This window comes from Mustela nigripes, chromosome 14 (genome assembly GCF_022355385.1).
Source record: "Mustela nigripes isolate SB6536 chromosome 14, MUSNIG.SB6536, whole genome shotgun sequence".
Classification (NCBI taxonomy): Eukaryota; Metazoa; Chordata; class Mammalia; order Carnivora; family Mustelidae; genus Mustela; species Mustela nigripes.
This window is the reverse complement of record NC_081570.1, coordinates 100,320,508-100,342,069: the sequence shown is the minus strand read 5'-3', so window position 1 is coordinate 100,342,069 and position 21,562 is coordinate 100,320,508. Positions and strand designations below refer to the sequence as shown.

Sequence of the window (21,562 nt, the reverse complement as noted above, 5' to 3'; positions counted from 1 at the left end):
TCAGAGGAGTTTCATGAATTACACGGACAAATAAGAAATATTTCTATTTAAGAATATGTATCCATACCATTAAAAAAAGTTGACCTGTCTTATGGCATAAAAATGTTTTACTTAGCCAAAAACAAAATCAATTAAGAATAGACATAAAAATGCCTGTTTTAATTAACCTTGCCATACATGACCACCACCAGGAACTAGACTTAACAAGCTGGTTGACAGATATATTCAACCATACCAGCACAGCTCTGGCAACTCGACTAATTGACGGGAAATCTTTTTCCAGTCCTAAAGCAAGATGAGGCACAGGGATGGGATACTCAGAGGAGTTTCATGAATTACACGGACAAATAAGAAATATTTCTATTTAAGAATATGTATCCATACCATTAAAAAAAGTTGACCTGTCTTATGGCATAAAAATGTTTTACTTAGCCAAAAACAAAATCAATTAAGAATAGACATAAAAATGCCTGTTTTAATTAACCTTGCCATACATGACCACCACCAGGAACTAGACTTAACAAGCTGGTTGACAGATATATTCAACCATACCAGCACAGCTCTGGCAACTCGACTAATTGACGGGAAATCTTTTTCCAGTCCTAAAGCAAGATGAGGCACAGGGATGGGATACTCAACCCCTGTGTGGAAATACCACTTTGTAAGTCAGGCCAAAAGTAGTGCCCATCACCTTCAGTCCTAGGGACCCCTGATGAACTTGGCTTGAACCTTGCACATGCAGCAAATCATGTAACCCCTGTGGAGGTGCAGCACCCTTTTCTCTTTATTTATACTCCACAGTGTTCTCTAAAGAAGCTAAATTGCTGAGTTTTGGTTCATCTATTAAAAAAAGGTAATGAGGGTAGTATGTGTATACAAAAATTTGTACAGAAGAGCTCCTAATGGTCCAAGAAGTGGAAACACCCAAATGGCCATTGTTTATCCAAACAAAATGTAGTGTCCCCACACCGTGGAGTACTATTTGGTCATAGAAAGGAATGAAGTACTGATACATGCTATAACACAGACGATCCTCGAAAACACTGTACAACGATTAAGAATAAAGACCAAGAGAGAAAGAAAGAAAGAAAATGATGGGTTACAGTGACAGAAGACAGACGTGAGGACCACGTATTACATTCCATGAATGCAATGTAAAATGTCCACCACAGGCACGCTGACAGAGACAGAGAGTAGATAAGTGGTTGCTGGAGGGCTGGGAATTGAAGGGTGTCAGCTAAAGGAGACAGGATTTCTTCGGGGGATAACGAAAATGTTCTACAAATCAAATGTGGTGATGGTTTGCACAACTCTGTGAATATACCGGAAGCCACTGAATGATACCCTTGTAATGAGTAAACTGCATGGCTTGTGAATTACATCTCACAAAGAAAGCTGTTTAAGAGAAACGAAGCCACTGGCTCAAACTCCTAGGGTCACGTTCTAGTTCAGTCTGTGTTCAACAGGGTCCCCGCTCACCTGCAGTTTGGAAGTCAATCTCAATAGGATTGGAGAGACTGGTGGCTGCTTCTCGCCACAGGCTGCCCCTGACAGGAGACCAGGCTGTTACCACGCAGCGGTACAGCCCCGCGTCGGAGACCTGAGTCTGGTACATTCGGTATCGAAATTCATCTTCCTGCACTTTCTCTAACACGACGCCATCCACCCGTGACGCATCTGTCCAATTCTCCAGCTTCACCACAGAATCCTGGTCCAGGGAGATGATGTACTTGGTTTCATTGGGACTGGAGAGGTCCCCCACAGGCTTCTCCGCGGTGATGAGAACAGAGTAGCGTGGTGATTTAATATTCTTGGAAGACACTTTGCAAGTCATCTCAAATGTATTTCCTGCGGCAAAGAAAGGCTTCGGCTGCCTTGCCTTCACCACGAGCACAGAATCTGGAAGGAAGTACCAGAAAGAGGTGATTCCCAACAGGACTAGTGAAAATGGATATGCATCTGAAAGCACAATGACACGGAAATTGGAATTTATTTGCAAATTGCTGCACAATAGCACTTAAGAAAATCTGGAGACTCAGAAAGAAAATCACGTGTATCTGTAAGCAGGCTACAAACCACCCCGCTGGATGAAGCAGAACAGTCTGAAATGATTTAATGGGTGTGAAAGAATCCGGCAGACTGCTGGGATCCTTAAGGATGTGAGGCAGGACTCACGGTTCATGACTAGGAGGAGATGCGCCAGAACCCAACTCCCAAGTCCGGCCCTAGACCATGCCAAGACCTCTCCCTGATGTTCTGCTGGGGAAAGTGCAGGGAAAGTCTGCTTGGAAGATCAGGGGAGGGAGATATGGGTTCTTTCTGTTAAATCTATATGACAGTCACAATACAGAACAGATTGTGGGTCAGGGGAATGGAACACACACCTGTCCGTCAATGATTTCCACAGAGAGGACATTTTAACATTTTGAGCAAGTGTCCATGGCTACGTTAACTTTAGGTTTAGGTATGTTACCCCCGCTTTTCTGTGAAAAAAGAAATCCCTAAGCATATACACATTAGAAGCCATCTATATTCTAATGGCTCACTGTCAGGCACTTGGAAGGTACTTAAATATTTGTTGAATGGATGAATAAATGAATTAAACACAGGCTTTTTATCCTTTAATAAGATTATTAATTCTATAATCTGTCTCATTATAAAACAAAATTTTTACACTAGGTTTGGTAGGAATAGCTGTTCTGCCAAACCTATTAAGCAGAACATGCATGTCGGAGTGTCTCTCCATGCTCACGGATGCCTGAGGTTCCACTGAGCCCCCTACATTCTTTCCTGATTCTCCTGTGAGTTTGGTAATCCATCCCTTCACTGAACAAGTACTAAGTGAGAGCCTCCCGTATTCCAGGCACTGGGAATGCCACAGTAAACAAAGCATACAGAAGTCTCTCCCTTTATATGCTAGTGAAGGAAGATGAACACAGCAGGGAACATAAATGGCAGGGTTAGATGGTGATATGCTTGAGAGAATAAAGCAGGGAAAGAGGAGAAAAAGAATGTGGGGGGGGGGGCAGGGAGAGACATTTTACATAGAGTGGCCAGGGATGGCATCCCTTGTGAGGCATCAAGGAGCTGCGAAGGTGAGGGAACGAGCCCTGTACCCATGTGGGGAACAACTATCTAGGCAGAGGGAAGAACGGGCAGGAAGCCGAAAGGCAGAGGTCTGCCCAGCATGCTGGAGGCACCATGGGCAAGGCGGAGGGGCTGAAGAGAAGTGAGCCTGGGGGAGAGTTATGCATGCGGTCCGAAGATAAGGGGAGCTAGATGCCACAGGGCACGCAAGGCTACCAAGAGGACCCTGGGTTTTGCTTTGAGTGAGATGCAAAGTCTTTGCAGGTTAGGGCAGAGGAGTGTCATCATCTGACATTTTAAGAGGCTGCCCCAGCTGCCATGTGCATGGGCGGGAGCCAGGAGAACAGTCAGGAGGGCAGTGATGTGATCCAGGCAGGAGGTGGCGGTGGCTGGCTAACAGGGAAGCGTGGCCGGGGCAAGACTCTGAGTCCCCGGGAAGGAAGAGGAATTGAGGATGAAGGTTTTGGGCTGAACAAGTACAACGAAGGTGCCAGAGAAGGCCAAAAGGAGACCAGAAGCGCCATTCTGAACGGGAGTTGGAGATGCCCGTTAGACAAGCGGAGGTGTCAACGAGGCAACAGAGTGCTGCATCTGGCATTCTGCGAAGGAGTCTGGGTTAGAAATATACATTTGGGAGTTCCGGGTGTGTAAGCAGTGTTTCAATTCATGAGGTTAGAAGACATCACCAAGAGAGGGAAGTCAACTAGAGAAGAAGTCCGACAACTATGTCTTGAGGCAGTCCCAAGTCTCAGGCTCAGGAAATGAAAGATCCAGCAAAGAACGTGGAGAAGGAGTTGCTGTGAGGTGGGAGGAAAGCTCGGGGAAGGGGCGCCCCACAGCCAAGGTATTTCTGGGAGGAGGGAACGACCACCTGCATTAAATCCCGCTAAGTAAGATAATGAACCACGGGATTTTGCAGGATGTCCGTCACTACTGATCTTAACACGGGGAGCAGGGGCTGAAGTCTGGTCAGAAGCAGGCGCCAGAAAGAAAAGGAAGAGAGAAAGTGGAGACGCTAAGTATAGACAAATCAAACGCTTTGGCTATAAAAGGAAAGAAAGAGCAATGGCTGGGGGCAAACGGCTTTGGGGAAGGGGAAGACAGAGGGAGAAGTAAAGTGAAAATTACTTTACAAAATACAAAAGCAGGAACAGGTGTTTAGAGGCCAACAGGAAAGGTCCAGAGAAGACAGGGAAATTGATGACATAAGAGAGACAGGCCTCGTGCTCGACCAGTGAGAGGGCCTGGCCTTTGCTAGGACACAGGCTGTGGGCAACCCTGTAGAAATTCTCTTTAGGGAGAGAGAACCCAGGACCAACAGCTGAGGGTAAGGCTGGGAGAGAAGGTTTTCAGTCCGGGAAGGTGGAATGCAATAATCGTTTTGGAGAGCAGGGAAGTAAATAGATTATGGAAATGCAGAATGATTGCCAGGCAGCCACGAGAACCCATTGACAGAAACAATCACAGACTTAAAGTGAAGCCAGTCAACACGTTTAAATGTTTTTATCCAACTACAAATGTAGGTAGGCAGGTAACAGAAGGTTGACTTTGGATGGCCTTGTGGTCTGGCCAGAGTGTAATGCAAAATTAAGTGGGGCAAGGGAGACTGGGGTGCAGGGGGTTGTTATGGCCAGGAATCTAAGCGGCATGACTGCCTGTCTAGTCCTCTCTTCCACCCCTGGACATAATCTAAGAACGGAAGAGGGTGCTAAAATGACACGGGAACGGTGCCTGGGTGGCTCAGTCATTAACTGTCTGCCTTCGGCTGGTAGGTCATGATCCCAGGGTCCTGAGACTGAGTCCTACATCAGGATCACTGCTTGGTGGGAAGCCTGCTTCTCTCTCTCCCACTCCCCCTGCTTGTGTTCCCTCTCACTGTGTCTCCCCGTGTCAAATAAATAAATAAAATAAGTCTTTAAGAAAGAAAAGAAATGACACGGGGCAGCAGGCACAGACTGGACTGCCCTGGACAGCTGGTCCAGCTACGTGAGAGAGAAATGGAGGCCAACACAAGGCGGTAGGGTTCATGGTGGGCTGCAGGGGTGACGCTGGAGGCGTACAGGAGTGATCTAGAAAAACAGACGGTATGTTTAGAGAAGAGGATGCATGGAATTGAGAGCATGGAGGGCTTTCAGCTGTCACAACTGATATGGTCTACTACAGGGTGTGAGACGGGAGAAAATGACCAAACCAGAGGGAAGACAAGATGACTCAAGCGGAGGATGGGGGACCGAGAAGGAGACGTTGATCTTCCCCAGGGTTCCCAGCACCGGCTGCTCGGGAGAACTGGCTTAAAACTTCCAAAGCCCGGGGGCGTCTGGATGGCTCAGTCAGGTAAGCGTCCAAATTTTAGTTTCTGCTCAGGTCACGATCTCAGGATCGTGGGATAGAGCCTCGCACAGGGATCCGCACTTGGCTGGAGTCTGCTGGAGATTCTCCCCCCACCCCCCGCCCCGTTCCTCTCCCCATCTGAGTGACCTGCTCACTCACTCACAGACACACATACATGCGTATGTCCATAAAATGTTAAAAAGAAAAAAATCCCAACGCCCAAAGCTGTATACACCCTCAGACCAACTAAGATAGACCCTCTGGTGGGACTCAAGCTTCAGTGTTTTTTTTAAAGCTCCTCAGATAATCATGAGGTGCACGGTCCGAATGTGGGCCAGCATTGTGCGTGGAGAGAAACTACGAGTCAGCGAGAGCACCAGAGAGCACGGCTGTGACACAGAAGTTAACCACTTCCCCGAGGGAATGAGGAGGACCCAGGAGTCCAGTCAGTGGAGAGGGGCACGAGCTGATGAACAGGTCCTGCTGTATGAGGAGAGTGGGAAGGAAACCCCTCTACTCAGGAGACCCCAGGGCCGACAGTGGCCTCAGCGGGGAAGCGAGGTTGGTCATGTTTACTGTGGGAAAGAGCAAGGAAGGTTCCAAGCTGAGTGTCAGGCAACAGAAGATTCTGCTGAGTCCCAGAGAGCCCTGTTTGGGGTTGGGGACAAGGAGAGGGTGGCAATCAGTCAACTGAGGCATGTCGAGGGGCATGTGGTACTTCACATCCAGGGGCACAAGGGGGACCTAGGAGGCCTGGGCTTCCTGTAGTGCTGGACTTAACAAGTCTGATGTCCCAACACAGTGCTCCGAGGATCAAGAGGAGATACAGCAAAGAAACCGTTTCCCTTGAGTTCTTATCACCCCTCTCCAGAAACAATTTTTCTGATGGGGTGACCGGCACCTCAGGGGTATGTGCAATAGTCTGGGCCCCCGAGCCTTACCCCCTACCCCCCGTTTGTGGCACTGCACTCAGCAGGAACTCCCAGACATGAACACACCCCCAAGGCTCAAGAGCACCCGGCAGAGCAACAGTGACAAGGGCTGTGGGCACCGTCGAGACGATCGTCTAGCAGCCACCAAGCACCAGCTCTCTCCCTGGGACTGAGCCTTCACTGGCGTCAGCATCTCAAAGGGGTTCATGCTGTTTTTACAGCAGTAGTCACCTGAGCTTGCATTTTCTTGGATTCCTAGCAGGGAGACCCAGCATATAAAACCACACAGTGGGGCGACGTGGGCCACAACAAAAACCCCGAACCTCAGCCAACAAGAATAAAGCGCCCACCTTCAGATGCCCAAAATATGGTGACGGGTTTGGAGAAGACATCTTTGCTCTTCACCCAGCTGTCGTTACGCTGTCTGGTCCACGCAGACACAACACAGTAATAATTGCCTCTGTCTTCCTCTGTAGTCCTTTGGATTCGGAAACTGAACGTGTCCGTGTGCTCCTTAGAAAAAATGAAGTCTCCGTCCTGGGCACGCTGCTTGCTCCGGTCCCCATACTTGAGTGTCCAGTCCCCGTTCATGACCGCCAGGAGCTCGCTGGCCACCACGTCGTCGCTGCGCCGGTTCACCCTGTAGTACCAGGACACGGTGAAGCGGACGCTGGCCTCCGAGCTCTTCACGTCCACTATCCGGCACTCCAGCTCCGTGAGGTCGTCTGAAAACTCAGGGACTTTCGAAGCATTCAGGTACACTTGGTAGTCTGGTTCTGAACAAGAGAGGTGCCAGGATTAAAACAAAACAAAACAAAACCCCCAAAAATCAGACAGCAGCACACTAAGAATGAGCAGAAGGAACAAAGCAAGCGCTACTCTTGTCCAGACAATCAAACGCCTGTCCTACTAACTACAGTGATGGAAACGGAAGTCTTCACCCTGGATAGGAAGGTTCCAGGAAGAGTCTGTTATGGAAAAACTCATACAACACGGTACCACCGCGGTCCCCAGGACACCTTCCAAGGCCAAATATCTGCAATCCGACTCTGGTCCTTTCCATAGGGTTGGGAGCTGCCGTCAGTGACCCCGGGGGTTAGTCCTCTGAGAAGGATCTAAGATGCTCAGTGCTCACACTCCACCAGGGTTTTGTGTAGAATGCCAAGCAGAGCCCACAGACCTTCAAAGCCACCTGCTGGAGCAGCACAGGAAAACCCCATCCAGAGTACATACCAGCACTTGAGGCCAGTCCCCACCCAGTGGTATGCAATAATCGTTTTGGAGAGCAGGGAAGTAAACAGATTATGGAAATGATCTGAGCTCCCGGCATCCCTGGCCAGGCTCCAAAGGCAAGGCCCTCGGGTCATCATTCCCCCTGCCGATTCTCATTCTCACCTTCCTGGTCCTCTGACTTTTTCAGCTCAGTCTGTGCTCAGTGGTCAATAAACAGCCATCCTCGCACTCCCCGAGATGACATCTCTTCGCGGCCACACATAACCCTCTCACACAATTCTCCAACCCTGAAGCTGGCTCCCGCGGATGCCGGCTCCAGTAAAGCCCGCTCCCTTAGGACCACCCCACTCCCCTGCCCAGGACAAATTCTGACAGGGGTGCAAGGAAAGCCAGCCCTCTCCTGGCGTGCTCTGCGGCCGTCGCAGCCCGCTTCTCTTCACTTGTGTGGAAACCCCTTCTTCCTCTGAGATTCCCTGCACCTGTTTCATCCGTTTTGGGGCCTCTACATTTCTGTCTTCGCAGACCCCTAGGCCTTCCTCCATGCTTGCCAAGAACTGGTGTTGGAACCTCTCTGTCGCCTTCCTCCCTGTGTCCCCACCCCCTCCCCAGGTCATTTCCAAAGACCTGAGGAACTCCAGCCCCCATACCGTGTTACACCACTGTGGTCACCTACCAGCAGTGTCCTTCTCCTCTTGACCACCCTGCAAACTTCCACTCCTTCTTCAATGTAACCTCCTCTGGGGTCCCCTCCTAGGTCCCCAGAGCATGGCCCCCTTTCTCCATGCTCCCACAAGCCGTGGAGGGACACTTGGTCAGCAGCAGCCCCTCCCTGTCGGGTCCCCAAGTTGCAAATACAGTCTTGTATGCAGTAGGCACTCGGTCAGTGTGTGCTGCCTGGCTTTTAGGGAAAGCTACATTTTTCTCTTACGGCACATGGCCTACTAGAACATGATTTCTCCCTGAACAGAACTTTCCATCTGCCACCTCTATCTTTATTCCCAACCCCTCAACCAGTTTTGTTTTATTTAACATTGCTTTTATTTATGACTCATTTGGATTACAAACTGCTGAGGTCAAGGAACGGTTCTTTTGTGATTTACGGTTCTAATAAAATGTGTAACATCGTGACTTCTCTAAGAATGATTCAGTGGCCAGGAAATGGAGAGAACTCAAAATCCCACCTCCTTCAAATGTTGTCCTCACGAGCATTTAGTGCCCCGAGTGTGGTCCCCACGGCATACATGATAGTCAAATCAGCGGGCCCCAGCTGCCACCAGGAGCCTGCGGAGTCATGAGGTGGACACTGTACAGGGACACCACGCACTGCTGGAATGTTCCCCTGCCTTCTTCCCCAGCAGGTGAGCGTGCCAAGGCTGTACAGCTCAGGGGTGTCCTGCCTCCTGGCCAGAGGGTTAGCACCCCACACTGCTTCTGAGGTGACACCGTCTACGGGATAAATACCACCGAAATGCCTTGACGCCATCACGTGCAGAAGACAAGGTGCTCCCCATGACCCCGCATCTCAGGCTTTAGACCCTTCTCTCCTGGAGAGCAACCCAAGGGCAGGCAGGACACCCAGGTTCCTCCCACGTGGCAGGGACAGCCCCGCGGGCTGGCTGTGCACGGAGCACAATGGCACCCCTCCATCAGGGCTGGCCGGGGATGCCACACCATCCCAGGCGCTCAGGACACAGCGGCGGCTCCCACTGCCACTCACGGAGCCCACCTCCTGTGCGGAGGATCATACGGAGACCCTTCCCGTGCTCCCGTTACCCTGAATGACAACCCGAAGCCGTGAAGAACAATGGTGAAGAGCCAGGGACCTGGAGCCAGACTGCTGGGATCCGGCTCAGCCGACCACTTGCTGTGTACTCAGGCACATTCCCTCACCTCTCTGGTGCGTCACTTGTAAAAACAGAGGGAGTAACAGTAACCAGCTCACAATGCGGCTGTGAGGATTAGGAGTCAAAACATACAGGGGTGCCCAGCTGGCTCAGTCAGGAGACTATGTGCCTCTTCATCTTGGGGCTATAAGTTTGAGCCCCATGCTGGGTGTAGAGATTACTCAAAAAAAAAGTACTTACACATGAAAGTGCTTAAACTAGTGCCTGGTACATGTCCGTATGTGTATATTCACACACATATATACACACATGCATAGGTATCTGTGAACTGCTGTTCACCATCCGAAGCTTGGGAGAGTCAGTCACATGCTCATACAGCTCAAAAGTGGCAAATCTGAACCCGGTGCCATGCACCTCCTATCACCTTTCAAACATAGCTGCACCTCAGAGATGGGCCAAGCTCCCTGTCTTCTGAATTCCTTATTTTCTCCCACCACTGACTGGCTCATGACCTGGAGCAACACAGAGTGCCATGACTGGCAGTGACAGGGCTGTGGTCTGCCACCAGGGATTGGACCCAGGAAGACCACGCCCCAGAGGCCATCCTCTCAGCCTGGACGACCAGCACCATCCAAACGGCCAGGAGGCAACCTACGAGATTTCCCTTCTGTCTCATCGGTCACCAGCTCTTAGGAAGAAATCCCTCGGTCCTTCAGGGTTTACTTCCTTCCCCTGAGCATAATCCTCTGAAGTGGCAGTTTGAAAATTAAGGCTGTCCAAGTTAGCAAAAAAGATGATAGAGAAGCGGTGACCTCAGTGGTCAGACCATGGGACACACGGAGGAGGTGGGCAAACCAGCTCCCGCACCATCCACCTGAGCAGCTCTCTATATACCCTCTCCTCCTATACCCTGGCCTGGAAACACCCAGGGTGCACTCCCTGGACCAGAACCCAGATGCTCCGCTTGGTTCTTCCTTAGGCTCAGACCCTAACACAGGCACAGAGTGGGCTTCTAGGCATCTCGGTTTCATGCTTCCTTGGCATCACCAGAACAACTGTACCCTAATCCCCTCGCTCCCCACCTGCCTATGCCAATGCACATGTACATGCACACACATGTGTGCAGGTATACAAACATGTGCACACACCCACACATGTATGCACACACATGTGCAGGTATACACACGAGCACATGCATGCATGCACACATGCATGTGTGCATATACACACGTGCACACATTCACACTCGTACATGCATGCACACGTGCGCAATTCACTCATTCATGCATGCATGCACACATGTGCACGTATACACGCGAGCACACATTCACACACTCATACATGCATGCATGCGCACACAAGCATATATTCCTTCCTACACAGGCACACTGGTTCACACGCACACACACATACACATACACATACACACAAGCACACATCCATACACACGCACACAGCTGACTCCCACTCCAAACAGACATGGCCAACTCCTCCTCCTAACTCCTCAGCCACTCTTCCTGCTGCCACACCCAGCACTCACTCTGGTGGTCACTTCTGCTAGAAATGTGTGCCATCCCCAACTCTCCACTCTGAGGGTCCCTAGCTCTCACACGGCTCCCATTCCGAGACTTGTACACAGGAGATGATTTATAAATAATCAGTGAACAGAAGTGGGGACTTCATGAACACCATCCTCATCTGGGCTCTCTTTGCCTTCAGCCAAGACAATGATAACCGCCCAACACAAATCTAGGCAGACACAGTTATCAGGTCACCTGCACAATAAACCTCCCGTGGCTTTTCTTCCCACCTCCTGAGTAAGAACACGCTCCCCAGTCTGGCCCACAAAGTGCTCCTCAGTGTGAGTCTAACTCATCTGCCCAGCCTCACCGCCTCCTGCCTTCTGACACATACTCTACGCCCCACTGAGCCCACAGCTCTCACCATTCCCTCACCACCCCTATGGTTCCTGGTTTTCTGCCTCCCTTCCCGCTGTTCCTTCTGCCTCAGCACCTGGGACACCCGCCCAGTTCGTTGCTGAACAGAAGACTGAACAGACTCTCCCATTCTACTCCAGCCTCTCTTCCTCCAAGTGAGTCCGTTTAAACCCTATGGTTCCAAATACAGAGAAAGGTGAGCGCAGCAGGGTCATGGTGTATGCGCCTCTAGTGATAGGAACCATAGCTTGGCAGGAGAGGAGAAGCCCTTCGCTGACTGATGTCTTATTTTCTGTTCAGTCAGTATAGACTGAATCCCAGGCCCCCCAAAGGGAGGATTTTTGTTTGTTTGTTTGCCTTAATGCAAAGGCAAACAAAAATCAGTGGGTTCTTGGCTTGGGAACTCATAACGCATAGGTTCCAGGGATTTAAAGGATGTTCGAAGGTCATCTGGACCACCCACCAGCCTTCCAGGTCGACTTTGGTCTTGTACTGCTGGAGAAGCTGTGGCTCCACTATGTCCCAATGGCAGGAGTACAGGGGGGGTTCTTCTTTGGTTTTTGTTTTACTGCACGTGTAGACATTTTCCCTTATTGTTGTTTTACAATTTTAAAGATTCTGTTTGGAAACTGCCTGTTCCTTGAAATCCATCAGGCACGGACATCTCTATAGGATATAGTGTTTCCTACTTAACGGAGAATGCCTGCTTCGAATTTACCTGTCATTATCTCTACTGTGTGCTCAACAAATCTTCACCCTACCACCCACCTGGCTTCCTGCTCTCTAAGGATTTTATCTGAATGCTGTCTTGAACTTTGATGATTATTGTATATATGTCTTGTGGACCTTCTATAGGACTCTTCCTGGGGTCAGTGACCCCCTACTTAAGTCATCTGTATGTGCTATGCCTGCAATGCCTTATATGTAAAAGACATTAACACGCTTGCTGAATTGGAGTAAATTTAATATTTTGCATAAAAATGCTCATTTTTGGCATAAGCATTTCATCACTACTGATTACCGCTATATCCTGCTTGATCTCATCAAGAAATCAGCTAAGAATGCAATGGTGGTTAGATTCAAAAAATGCTTATCAGTTAAGGATGCATACTAAAGTACTTAATGTCCAAATGACATGTGTCTGGGATATGCTTTAAATTCTTCCAGAAGAAGAAAAAAGAAAATATGGTGTGTGTGTGTGTGTGTGTGTGTGTGCGCGCACGCGCGCGCACATGTTTGTGTGTGTCTGCAGGAGGGAGGAGAGATGAAATAAGATGAAATAAGAAGCTGGTGCTTCTTTCTACTTCTGTGTTAGTTTTTTTTTTTTTTTAATTTATATTCCAAAAAGTAAAAAACAAAACAAAACAAAAAACCGAAACACAAACAACTCACCCACATTGCAAGCCCTTTCACAGAATACGGAGACCAGTCTAACCATGACATCCTCATTTCTACTCTTAGAAATAAGGGTCTACTCCCTAATCTGGCTCCAGGATGCTGTCTGCTTATATATATGCCACCTCCTGAAGCTACAGCCTCCAACACTACAGCCCTCTCCCCACACCCTGCCCAAAGAAAGACTTGGTTTTTCTAATACGGGTCATCACATTCCCATGTTAAAACTTTCAAAAACAGTGAAAAGCTGTCAGAATCCTTGGCTAATTCAGTAAAGCAGATACTTTGTGGCGACTGTGTGCAGAGACCTGCACTGGAGGTTTTCACATAGATTGCCTCCTTCTTCTCTCACAGATATTCCACAAGGATGGTATTAGCGTCATCCCTGTTTGACAATGACAGTTACAGCAGCTGGCATTGACTTGGGGGCTTCCTACATGCCAGGGGCCGTGCTGTACACTTTCCTTGCTTCTCACTTAACCACCATTTGACAGAGGCACCTGGGTGGCTCAGTCAGTTAAGCGTCTGGATTTGGCTCAGGTCACGATCCCAGTGTCCTGGGACGGAGTCCCGCATCCGTAGGGGGCCTGCTCCGTAGGCAGCCTGCTTCTCCCTCTACCTGCTGCTCCCCTGCTTGTGCTCATTCTCTCTCTGACAAATAAATAAAATCTTAAAAACAAACAAAACAACAACAACAAAACCAACCTTATGACACAGGTATGATTTTCATGTACATTTCTTAAATGGGGGGAAAAAAACAACAAAGCAAAACAAAACCCAAAACCCAGAGGTGTCAGGTCGGAAGCCTAGCATCTTGCACAGCGCATGTGAGCAGAATGATGGCGTGGGTCCCACCAGCACCAAACTGCACAACCCCCTTACACACCCAGTTATTAACGCTTTCTCAAAGCCGACTCCATCCCAGAAGGCGGGAGTGGTAATCACAGCCGAGGCACTAATCCTGAACTGTGTACAACAGGGCCCTGTTCTAACACCCGCTTTGAAGCTTCGTTAACTTGGGAGAGCTCATCAGAGGAGCAGGCTGCATGCCCAACTTAGAGGAAACCAGGAGAGGGCGGGCCCTTGTCTCTGCTGATCCCGGTTCTACTCTCTTGAGCCAGGCGGGTACGCTCCATAGGTGAGCTAGTGGACTCGCTGTCAGAGTTGCTACTCTCATCATTTGTAGAACAATTAAGTGTTCACTCCTGCTTAAACAGACAAGGCTATAAAAGCCTGTTGTTTGGGGGAGACACTTTTCCCCACCTGAGTTGAGCCTTTCTTATGAGGTTGTTTTCAGCATTCACCATTTCAGAGGAAACAGCAGTATCATTCGGACAACCCTAGTGCAGTTCTCTCTTCATCCTCACTCAGTGCTCCCAGAGGAGGAGTGAATTCCCAGGTCTGGGAGCAGGGGCAGAAACGGGGCTGGGTGTGGTCAGCCCAGCCCCTTCTCCTTGGGAGCAGCTGCTTCCAGAACACACTGTGTCCCTCCATGCCTTGAGACAGACTTGCATGTCTTAGTTAGGTAAGAACTTGGGTGCAGAAGGATATGCTACATACTGACCCTGACTTCCCCCAAACGCCAATGTCATTATCACCACCCTGAGAAAGTACAGAGACCTCGGGTGCCAGGCACTGTGCTAAGCACTTCATATGCATTCTCCCATGGAACCAAGGAAACCAAAGCCACACACCCAAGCTAACACGCCCAGAAAGCAGTAGGCCAGGACCCCAGGACTTGCCCACTGCTACTCTGCCTTCTGAGATAACTGCGGACAGAGAGTTGATAAGAGCTGCCGGTAAGGTTCTGCAGATCTGAACCTTATCTCCTATGGATGGATGGCACAGGACTCTGAAGTCTCTACCAAGTACTGAGCAGATTAGCAGCTCCTTTTAAAGAAAAATAATTACCTTCCTCACTGGTACACTGCTGGAAGAGGGGACAGTCCTCTAGTGGGGAAGAATGCAAATCAGGTTCTTAAGACTAAAAAGCCCAACTCAGCTCTGCCTCCTCCTGCTCCTGTAGCTGAAACCCTGGAACGCCCTCCAATTAACACCACAGAAGCCTGGTACTTTGGGCAGAGAGCTCAACCATAAACTGATTAGTATCCAACTCGTGCCAAAGACTCATTTGAGACATCTGATTGCAGAGAGAGATGGCCTACTATGCAGATTAGGTAGCCCTGCCTCCTTAGATTCTCTAGTTTTAGCCCTAGACTAAATTGGATCGACACAATGCAACGTTTGTCCTCCATGGTAACTCAGCTTCTTACAGAAACTCCTTCACACACTCAAGATTTACGCCCTCAGCTTTTATAGAGAGTGGATATGAGAAACGTCTATTTAAACAATCACTCAGAGCCTTTCATAAAAGAACAGTTGAAAGCACTGTCCATTATGTTACCCAATGCCCTTAAATAAAAAAAGCGCATGATAAATTCGGTGCCAACACAAAGTTTGGCTCTCCCGGTTTCCTTCATCAGAGGTGAACCGCGCAACCACGTTTCTCTTTGCCCTAACTCTTCAGAACTTCCGAGGCAAATTCAGCGCTCCAGTGGGGCTAACTAAACGCACCCCAGCCACCTTGCGAGATCTCCTCTTTGATTTGGTTTTATCCCCTTTGATCTTGATTTTATTTTTATGTCTCTTACTTTAAATCGGGCTTCATTTTGCAAGCTAACTGAATTTTTTTTTCCTCGTGCAAAAGTAGGACATAAATCCTAGTAAAAGAAGCTTTTTCTTACCCTCTACAAAACCGACACCGTCATCCCAGCTGCTGCAAGTGCTCTTGGACTCGCTGGACCCGTGCGTGTCGCTGCCCTGATCTCTGTCTGGTTAACACGATGGAACGTATGAGAAGACCCCAATTAGCTTCGGCTCCCTCATCTGTTCTCTGCACCAACCCCAAGCAAATAAGGACAAGAAAGCCTCCTCTGGGGCTTTGAGGACTCTACGCTCTAGCATTTCAGGAATAAAGTTGATTCCCAAAGCCAAAATGTTTCCACACAAGAGGACAACACTTGGGACAGGCTTGACTTTGGGGCATCATTTTCTAAGTCACTATAAACATTTTTTATGAAATAAAAGAAACAAGCATTCACCATTTGGTATATTCTATTTTCCAAAGACATCTGCAGTTCTGTTTCCAATCCCTCATGCCCTTTTGCTGTGTGACCTTGCCACTCTCTCATTAAGAGATGGGATGGGGTCTCCCTCTGCGTCCCTGAACTTGGGCAGACACCGTGATGGCTCAGACCTGTAGAAAACAGCCAAAGTAACACTGTGCCAGACCCCGGGACAGCTTTCAGCTGGCTGGGCACTTCCACTTCCTGCCTCTTGGAAGCCAGTCACCACCTAAGAAGTGTGACTGTTCCGAGCACAGCATGCTGGGAGAAGTCCAAACCATGTGGAAAGGGCCTGAATGACATGCCATGTGGAGAAGGGGAGAGGGCGGTGGACATGGCATCATGCATCATGAGAATGCCATCCGGAAGAGGATCCCCAGCCGTCCCTGTGTGCCTGAGAGAGGAACCCTGTTGAGTCCTTCCCTAAATCCTGACTGTCAAAATCATAAGCAAAATAAAAATCAGTGGTTTTCAGATGGGAATAGGGGCAGTACCTCACTCATAAGGTTATTGTGGGGATCAGGTATTTAACGTGTGTGCAGCCCTTAGTCCAGGGGCCAGTGTACAGCAAATGTTTGATAAGCAGTAATTATGATTTTTAATCTATCAAGCAGCAAAACTGAAAGTTCTGGATAACACCTGCATAGGAAACCAACTTCCTCCAGAACTCTTTTGTGCCAACATCCCATAATCACATCAGGTAAGATGACCAAATAAGCAGAGTCCTTGGTTGGTCATCTGTCTTCCTGTCTCTTTCGGAAACTTCTCAGTCACCTCCAACAGGCCCCAAGACGCAGGCGGTAATGTACCCACATCCACGTGTATCTGGAGACAATCATGTGGCATCAGGCCAGGCCCACCTATCTTGGCACAGAATTCAGACCCGAGGTCCTGGAGAAAGGTCAGCTGCTGGACTCACGCCCGACTCACCTCCTGAACAAGTGTCTGAGCAGCTGTAACAGTGTGAGGCGCAGGGAAGGAGGAGGAAATTTAAGAGGAAGAAAGAAAAACGCGGGTGGTTTCTCTACCGCTTCCACGCCCAGGAGGCTTACCCAGGTGCAAACATCTCTGCACAGTCTGTAAGTTGAATGTGATTGCTTTCTCTGCAGATCTCATCTTCCTATGCACACACTTGCACACTATCCAGGTTTATCTACCCATTCAGCCAACGTTTACCGAGGGCTCATCACGTGCAAAACAGCCGTGCAAGGTGTGGGTTCTGCGCCCCTTCCAGCGGCCAAGGTAAAACCCGCTGCGGACTTTCGCGACAGGGGTGATGGCACTCCACAGGAAAACCAGCAACTGGGTCCTCAGGATCATAATGGAGCCTTTCCCCACAATTTAGTCCCTTTATGTCTTCTCACTCTCTGAAGAACAGAGCCACCAACAAATTCTTTCCATTGAAAAGAGCCCCATTCCCTCCCGGAGCAACCCTTCCGCTTTCTGACAGTCCCTGCGTCTCCCCCGGGCGACGCCGGGATCAGTGCACCAGCACTTCAAAGAGGCCCTCACCCTGGAGTGCAGGCAGCGCTTTCTAAAAAAAAAAAAAAAAAACATCCACGGGAGCTGTGATTCTACGTTGGGGGCTGGGGGCGGGGAGGGGGTACCGGGAGCCGGCGCTGGGATTTGACGGCACCGCACAATGCACCGAGCATCAGAGCCGAGAGACAAATTCAGCTCCAGAGATGAAAAATCTTCTTTCGGTGCTGACAACATCTGTTTTATTTTGAAGGTTGCTAAGGAGAGTTCTAGCTGGGCCAGCATTGTTCCAGTTCAGTACTCCATAGCGAGACTCTCGCACAGGGTTCAGACGGCGGGAATAAAAGCTCGTCAGATAAATCCTGCTCCCTTTACTGTGCAGATAGCAAAAAATCACTTTGCTACCAGGGATGATTAACACCCTGCCTGGGCTCACTCGGAATTGGCCATACCTTCTGCTCACTCTCTTTTTCCTCCTCTTCTCCCTGCCCCCTGTCCCCACACTCGCCAACTCCCCCTCTCTGCCAAATAAAGGCTCATTAGGAAGAAACAGACAGCGAAAGGGCCACTAACCCAGGAGTTTATGATGCAGGCATGAGGAAGAGTGACCTGAGAGACGGGGGCGGGGGTCATGGTGGGAGGACACTCAGCACCAGATGATGGAGGAAATGATTTCCTGGCCTTTAAAGGTCTGGGTTACCTACTAACGTCAGAGCGTTGCCAAATACCCACATCGGGGCTCAGAACAGGTCAAGCTCAAAACAGAGGAGTCTCCACCTTTGTAATGGCGTGGGAGGTGAAGCACCCCATTCTCCACTCACCCCTATCCTGCTTAAGCTTACCAGCAAGTCATTATAAGACAATAACAGAAATTATGGGCGCCTGGGTGGCTCAGTGGGTTAAGCCTCTGCCTTTGGCCCAGGTCATGATCTCAGGGTCCTGGGATCGAGTCCCGCATCGGGCTCTCTGCTTAGCAGGAAGCCTGCTTCCTCCTCTCTCTCTCTCTGCCTACCTCTCTGCCTACTTGTGATCTCTCTCTGTCAAATAAATAAATAAAATCCTTAAAAAAAAAAAAAAAAGACAGTAACAGAAATTAGAAAGTTGGGCGTGAAGGGCAAGCACTTAGGAAAATAAGGGCCAGGGAAGATGAGAATAAAAGAAAGGCACGATAGTTTCACATCTAGACCGAGTCGTTCTAAAGTGAGGGCCGCAGGAGCCAACAGCTGAGAGCCGCTCTGCTCCCCCAACTGGGGACTCGCGGATGACTGAAGGAGCCCACCACGACAGCCTGGGGTGGCAGGAAGGCTTTTCCATTTAACTGGTATCTGCATATAAAATCATTTTGGGATTCCAGGGCCCTCAGGAAAAAAAAAAAAAAAAGAAAGAAAAAAACAACAACAAACCACCAAAAACACCACATTCTGTTTACTGAAGGAATTCTCTTTTCTGTTCTGGGCTCTAGGAAAGCACCAGCTCCTGCCAGAGAGCACCTCAGAGTCTAGGAAAAGGAAAGGAAGAATGGAAGTGTTCTCACTCCAACAAAGATCCATTTCAAAGAACCATTCAGCAGGGCCGACCCTGCAAATCTTGACAACAAAAGGAAACTATATCCTCTCAAATGAGGGCATTGAGACAACTGAGTCCACATTATCTAAACATTTCCCTTGCCTGCCAGATTCTATTTCAGCCTGCTTTGCTCCCCACCCCCCGCCCCCCAAGCTTGGGATCTCTCCAGGCTGAAGCATGCTTGTCCTGATGTAAAGGCCAAGATGATGCAAAAAGGCGCAGTGCCCAGAGGAGGGAGGAAAGCCCCAGAGGCTAAGAGCCATCTTCCCAGCCACTCACCTAGCCAGGTCACATCCACGCTGGCCGGGGCAGACCTGGCCTCTGCCACCTTGTGCCAGCTCCTGTTGTGTCCGGGTGCCCAGAGTGCCACGTGGCAGAAATAGTAGCCGGAGTTTTCTTTGCTAACATCTCGGACCAGTAAATGGTAGGAGCGTGCATCCGCATGGCTCAAAGCAATGTGGGGAGAGCTGTGCACCAGGGAATCCCGGTCCAGCCGTGCCAACACGGGCGAGCCGGGCAAGATGCTGTCGGGGGACCTGCTGAAGTACCACGTGACCTCGGGTCGGACATCATCTGCTCGGTCTGTTGTGATGTTGCAGGTCAGATCCAGTTCCTTTCCCTCGGCCACAGACACACTCCTGGCCACGGCCGCTCGCAGAACTTGAAGAAAAAAAAAAAATACATCTAGAGCATCTGGGTTAGGTTTGCCCCTCCCCTCCTTTAGATCATCTCCTTCTATGTTCTTATTTATGGCATTAGAGTTAGAAGGCTTTGTGCAATTCTAAGTGCTTGAGAAATATTTACTGAATAAATTAAGGAAATTATAACACATTTCTTTTCATTCCATGGAAATACTAACAGCAGCAAATGCTTACATACACTTACTAAATGCCAGGCACTGCTCTAGAGTGCCTTGGAAATGTTAACCTTCAAAACAACCCTAGGAGTTAAGTACGATTATTATCTTCATGTTACTGATAAGGAAACTGAAGCACAGAGAAGTTAAGTAACTTGCCCAAGGTCACACAGGTAATACATGGCAGAGCGGGGATTCAAACATAGGCTCTCTGCCTCCAGGGACTCAGCTCAGAACTGTTAACATTTGTTTGAGAAGAAGTCAGAACATCACAAACTAGCATTATATTTTTTCTCCATGTGTACAGTTAAGCCTTGGGTGATTTTAAGGAGAAAGGACAGCTCAGTGCTGACTGGCATGGGGGTTGCAGGGGTTGGGGGTTGAAGGCTGGACTGCAGGAGGTGAGGGTGAAACCATCTTCTGGGTAAAGAGGAGAAAATCCTAAACAGAAGGACCAGGAGGATGAAACCAGACAATATGCTTCATGAGTCAAGCCTTCAAAGTGCAACGTAATGGGATAAATGCGAAGCATCATTTATTCCATTAGACATACCCACCTTAAAGCCAAACATCAAGCAGATATTCTAAAACCAAACCACAATGACTTTCGGGTTATCCATGCCCCTGCCTTCTTGCTAGAGTGTGGATAATTAAAAGTAGACTATATTTAGAGGAAGCATTGAAGTATTTGGTGTTACAGTCTCAAGGCAGATCTGGTTTCAGCATTCCCCTGTCAAAGCTTTTTACATGGAAACATTTTACTTTATTCGAGTGTTTGTTGTTGTTGTTGTTTTTTTTTAAAGAAGTTGAACATCTGTAATCAGAGTAGAAAAACATTCAATTCGTGGTAATGCTCTGGGAACCACTGCTTAGATGAGGAATAGCTAACACCTCCCAGGGGATTCGAGTAGAAGCACAGCCCTGGTCTTCCAAGACTGACTCAGCAACAAAGGCTGGTGCCTGGCTCAGAAAAGGCCCAACCCCAAAGCCCATGCCCTTTGGAGCAAGTTGCTTTCATAGGAGTATTTCCAAAGCCCGACAACATCTCCAACACGCATTTCAGGCCAAGGTCAAGATCCACCTTGACGAAGACAGAAAATCAGATGGGAACAGTATTATAAAAGATAATTTAAAAGTCTGATTTCTCACCTATACCCACCCTCCAAATTCTTCCTCCTCCTCCACCCCTTAAAAGGGCCCAAAAGGAACTTGAGGGCCTCTTGTGAGAGTAGTCAGTATGGAAACTGCTGCTCTGAGCCTGCCCTGGGGTTCAAACCGCCCCACGAGTACTGCTTGTGATCAGAGACTCTGGAATCCTGCTGGAGTCCCTGTGTGCCAGCTAGAGGTAAAAGAAGGCTCAGGAGGGAAGCAGGTTGAGTGAAGAAGGGGTAAAGACACAGCTGTGGACTGCATGTATGGAGAAAATGGATTCTTAGCTTGAGGAGTATCGGCAGAAATGTCTCTTCAACTGAATAGTTCACTCTATAATCGTCTCTCTGCAAATTGCTAAAAAGCTTGCCGCAGCACAAACCATTGCTCCCATATGTTCTGGACTAGGGGGCAATTCACAGCTGGGAGAGAGGATAGAGCAGGTGCAAGGGGGGAAAAAAAAGAATAATTTCTAAGGACTCGTAATACAAGGGGAGACCCTGGACAAAGCCTATAGTGGGGAAGCTTTCTCTGGTTGGGTCAAACTGAAGCCATAAATTAGACACCAAGATCTGCATGAAGCAGACCACTCCTAATATGAGGGGAGCGGGTTACTGCTATATCCACC

The 21,562-nt window shown here is 49.0% G+C and overlaps 1 protein-coding gene across 1 annotated transcript in view; it reads right to left on the bottom strand.

Moving 5' to 3' along the window:
• Positions 1–21,562, bottom strand: part of PTGFRN (prostaglandin F2 receptor inhibitor) — an 83,272-nt gene that overhangs the window by 16,644 nt on the left and 45,066 nt on the right. Inside the window, exons 4-6 of the mRNA XM_059375851.1 lie at positions 19,209–19,589; positions 6,701–7,126; positions 1,480–1,899 (exon numbers count right to left, since the gene is read on the bottom strand). Of these exons, the coding sequence (XP_059231834.1) occupies positions 1,480–1,899; positions 6,701–7,126; positions 19,209–19,589 (1,227 nt within the window). The remainder of the gene's footprint in view (positions 1–1,479; positions 1,900–6,700; positions 7,127–19,208; positions 19,590–21,562) is intronic.